Consider the following 5,150-nt stretch of genomic DNA (forward strand, 5'->3'; position numbering starts at 1 on the left):
GTAAATACAAGTCAATATTTCAACATATTTATTACAAAATGGTATAAATGGTATGAATGGTATAAAATATACAAAAACATTTATTATTAGGGAAAAAAGTTTGTATTTATTTATACATTGTTTGTGTTATTGTATCACTCTGTTGTCGGGGTCATTGTCTTAGGGAGGCGCCGTAACACGCCGCACACACGCCGCACGCCCCGCAACATGTGCACACCACAAATTAATTGTGCATGAAGGTGCCGTAAGAGCACCACACGGTCGCCGCACGCCGCCGTAACATCACGCTGTAACACTCCTGCACGGAAGGTATGAACCCGCACCGGGCCGTGCATGGCGCAGTGTGGTGCGGCACCGTGTGGACCTGTGCGGGTTCTTACCTCTCTTTTTGCGGCGCCGCGCCAACTACTTATGGTTTCGTGTAACTTCATCAGGCCGCCAGACGCCACACAAGATTTTGAAAAAGTTTAAAAACCTGGCGGCTCCGTACGACTTTGGCGGACCGCGCCAGACACCGCCAGCGCCGTCCTTACCTTTTGGTGCGCTTTCTGGCGTGTGGACCCACGCCGTAACTGCCCATAACAAAAAAGTGCGTAGGTGTAAACCTACCTTTGCTCATGAATTCGAACAATATTAATTTCGAAAAACTGTTTATTCGAATATTTTGTGTTTCGATCAATTGTAAATTCGAACAATTACACATTCGAACTGTTGTTTTCGAAGATTTGGTTTAAAAAAAAAAAAACTTTTCGAACAATTACCTTTCGAATAATGGTTTTTTCGAAAAATTGTCTGCACACGCCTTCCTTCTGGCTTCCATTTTGCCTCCACAGCATAAACTTTTCTCGTGAATATGTATAAAGATCTTTAACCAAGTCATTCCAGCCAGGTATATTTCGAGAGTTCCTTAACGAAATCTACAGTTAGCCCTGCCGGATCAAACAGTGGAAATTATGTTTCTTTCAGATCTCTCCTGTGGTAATCATTTCTACATTTTCGGTTGGTGCAAAGTAATGCTCTTACCGGTTGAGCTATTGACCACAACCGGTTTTCCGTGGTTACCCTAAAGGATCTGGTTTTCAGATTTTTTTTAAAGTCCCAGTTACCAGCAGATCGACGATCACTTAGGGCAGTAGTTCCTAAGATTTACAGTCCAGATACCCAAAAGTTTAACTCCAAGTCAACCTGATACCTCTCCAATGTCAGCCAGCTACCTCCAACTTTTAGCTTTTAATTTTCAGTGCAAAAGAGCAAACAGGATAGCTATAAACAAACAGCTGAATTGTAGAGACTTTTTATTTTATATTGGGAAACAGGGTAAAACCTAAAGATGATAAATTTTGAGCCCCCACCACTATTAAAACGAGAAAACCCCAATAATTTAATATTTTTTATGATGCAATTTTTGAAACCACCAAGAACCGGTTTTGATACCAGCCGGAGGTTATTGCCTCACTACTTTAGAAACACCTGAGTTAAGGGGTTCACGGAGGGGAGGGATGGGGTATTGAATGACACCAGTAAAGGGATATGATCGTGGCCTGTTGCAAGATCGTAGCAAATGTTGCAGGTGGCAACTGATTCATGAAGAGGAAGGGAAGAGCATTGAATAGCTAATTTGGAGAGCATGAGAGGCGAGAAATTTCTTCATAAATGGCTTTCAGGGATGAAATTAACGTCCCCAAATATACACACAAAAGAGGAATTCTGAATAATGTTGTGTAACTCACCCAGGGTCTCGCTGTATTTCTCAAATTATTGTAATCTTCCCAGGGCATATGAATATTGATTATTAGGATGTTTGAGTTCCCTACCGCCACGTGAAGACTCAGCAACTCCTACCTTATTGTAATCATATTCTATTATTTCAATAATATATAGAACGATATCATGTCATAAACCTCGATCTTGAAACTTTGAAGTGTAAGCCTCGTATGCTTGATATATCTTAGCACGACTCTTTGTGTCAGAACTTTGATTGTGAATGAACACTCGCGCAAATCAGAATTGGCCAAGTGTCATCTTTTTTCATTCGTTTGCCTGACGCACGATTCATACCTTATTATACTATTTTTCGAAGATGGAAGAAATCTTATGTATTGACGTTAAAAACGGTCACTGATACCTTTAGAATATCATATTATATAATTGTGTAAAATTATTTTCCATATAATAAAACTGACGTGGGCGAAAAGAAGTGATAAAAAACGTCACATCACAACCACTCACATACATTACTAAAAAGATAGGAGACTCCTATCATTAGTGGTATTGCATATAGATCTACTAAATGTGCTATGCAAATTTCAATATAAAGCTGAGGGAAGTTGAACGATTCCATTTATTAAATTTTACAGAAAACATTGGAAATTCACAAAATGCTACTAAGATACAAAAAAGAAAGAAAAAAACAAGTATAAAACCTTAACAGTGTGAGCCCATATGACCTCAATCTATCGTTTACGATGTCGTGATGTTCGCAGGAATCGAATGTCAATGCGACATTTATCAGTCAGACAAACATCCCCTGCTTAGCATGAGACAATTAGTGCATTGCATTTGGTGCTAGTTCCTGTTAGAGAGATATCAAGAAGGCTTAATATAGCGAAGAGAATCATACATTCATGAATCAAATTGTTTAGAGAACGGCAAAGTTGAATTCCTCGAAGCACCACAGCTTTCAAAGATCAAACCCTGATTACAGAGTAGATTTTTTATTGTAAAAAAATATTTGGAATAGACTTAAACGAGAAAGTCATCTTTTCACATTTTCCTGATTTTTTAAGCTACTTATTAGTATTATACTGATGGGGCGCGTTAAGTGTTGGTAAAGCGTAATTTTTCGGTGAGCCTTTTGTCTTAATGAAGTCGTCAGCTTTGACTCTCGCAGCTTTCCAACTTGTGCAGATGAAGCAGGATGACATAAAAGGAATATTAAAAAAAAGACGAAATTGTACTCGTTTGATTTCTTATGATTGCTTTTTGACATGAGATAGCTAAGACTGAGTAAATTATGTTAAGCAATGATGAAAAGGAAGTGAACCACAGAATACAATCAGTTCGGTGGAATTGGAGGAAAACATCAGGTGTGTTGTGTGACACAAGCTGTCCATGTTTGAAGCTGAAGGGGAAAAATGTAACAAAGAGTCATTGGTCAGGACCTGCGTTGATATTTTGTTGTTATTGAAACCATAGGGCCCATGAAGAAAGCGCAGGAGAGAAGGAAGGAAGTGGCAGAAATAAGAAGGCTACGTTGGATGTGCGGAGTGACAAGGAGAGGCGGGATAAGGAATGCCTTCATAAGAGGGACGGCTAAAGTTACAGAAATATCAAAGAAGCTGCAATGGAGACGATTGCAATGGTTTGGACATGTTATGAGAGGAGAGGGAGATTGCGTATGTAAAAGAACCATGAACATGGCAGTGCCCGGAAGGAGGAGGAGAGGTAGACCAAAAAAATAAAGGATGGATGGGAGACCACAGTTAGTTGAGGCGGTAATTGGTGCATTGATTCGGCCGGAAGATCGAGAAGAGTAATAACAAACAGTAATCCCATATAGACATGGGAAAAGCTGAAGATAAAGAAGAATAATGAAAAGGATAAGTGAAAAAGAGAACATGACCAATAAGAAAGACCAGCGGGAATAATCAAATAAACCAGATTAAAATAGATATTGTCGATTTAAATAGTCATTTACATTACACATTCGAGAGAATAGACCTAGGCTAATCAGGTGTTCAAAATTCAGTAATAAGCCAAATTTAGATCTACTAAATGTGATATTGCAAATTATTTTATATATATCAAAGGACAAAATTAGTTTGATTGCACTTTGCTATTAAAGAATATTGAAAGGCTTAATGTATTATTTATCGGCTGTAGATGACAAGTAACGATACCCCAGTATAGTACAATACGATGGGTCAGTTGGGTCATGACTTGAGCCCCAGCATAACCAACTTCCATGTCCATATGCCATTGCTGCTACGAAGCCTTAGTTGGGACCAAAATTAAAATTCATGGACCCCAGGGTATATATATTTAAATTACTTTGCAAAATAATTATCTTTGATACGTTAAATAAATATACTCATTTCTAATTTTATTTATTTCAAGTATAACATCTTTTAAAGGAAGTATTATTTATTGATAATTAAGTTAATAATCTGGTATTGTTCGTTGGCCGACTGTACCTCTGACATTCCCCCGCCTACTGACTGAGATCTCTTACCTGATACAAGGTGCAGGAGAATAAGAAACAAGTGTAGGAGAAGTCTCGGTTGCAAGCTGGAACAAGACACCTTGGAAGTCTCAACCCGCAGCGGTCGGGTGGGAAAGAGGCCTAAACACCCTGTTTGGGGTGTCGCCTGGCGGATGAATTTGATAATTGGGCTTGCGAACTTGAATAGGACAGGCAGTTGAGGTAGACGGAGAAGACAGAACTGAGTTGGCGGCTAACATGAAAAAGCTGGGTAATTCAAGATGAGTTTTTGTTGTCCTTTTTATCGCCATCGTATATATCCTGCAATGAAATGGAAAAAATGCTGAAAGATCTGGAGGCTATAATAAGATTAAGTCAAAATATTATTTGCTATCTTCCTCGATCAACATAAACATGAAACGCTCGCAACAGTATTCTTTAAATTGTATATTGACTTGGCTTCTTTGACAAAAGGGAGGGAAGCGAAGATTTTGTTAATTTGTAAAATAATCATTTGTATATTACATGTTTCTTCATAAATTGCCTTCATGTTTTGGCTTTAATAAGTAAATCATATCCATTATTATTATTATTTAATTCTATTATTATTTATTATTATTAAAAATTTTTTTTTTTTTTTTGTTTTTTTTTTTTTTGCCTCTATCTTACAAGTCCTCAAAATTCGACTGTGGCTGGTTATCTAATAGTGTGGGGTTCCGGTTGCATCCTTGCCCTACCTTTAGGTGAGTCCATTCACTTTTTCTTCTTACTATTGGTGTTGCCGTTTCTAGGATCACAGACCTCTTTCTGCATGAGGCCCGGAGAGCTTACTTCAGCCTCTTAGTTTTTTCTAGAATTTCTTTTCAGGGATCTTGGGATCGTGCCTAGGTTTGCTCCTCATGATTTATGGTACCGATTTCCACTTGCATTATCCCATTAATCCTTACTG

The 5,150-nt window shown here is 38.2% G+C and overlaps 1 protein-coding gene across 1 annotated transcript in view; it reads right to left on the reverse strand.

The window, feature by feature from the left end:
- Positions 1-4,328, reverse strand: part of LOC135203821 (uncharacterized) — a gene marked incomplete at its 5' end in the record, with an annotated part of 30,324 nt that extends 25,996 nt beyond the window's left edge. The window contains one exon of the mRNA XM_064233792.1: positions 4,232-4,328. Coding sequence (XP_064089862.1) covers positions 4,232-4,328 — 97 coding nt within the window. The remainder of the gene's footprint in view (positions 1-4,231) is intronic.
- Between the last annotated feature and the right edge of the window lie 822 nt (positions 4,329-5,150).

Source organism: Macrobrachium nipponense, chromosome 44 (assembly GCF_015104395.2).
Source record: "Macrobrachium nipponense isolate FS-2020 chromosome 44, ASM1510439v2, whole genome shotgun sequence".
Lineage (NCBI taxonomy): Eukaryota > Metazoa > Arthropoda > Malacostraca > Decapoda > Palaemonidae > Macrobrachium > Macrobrachium nipponense.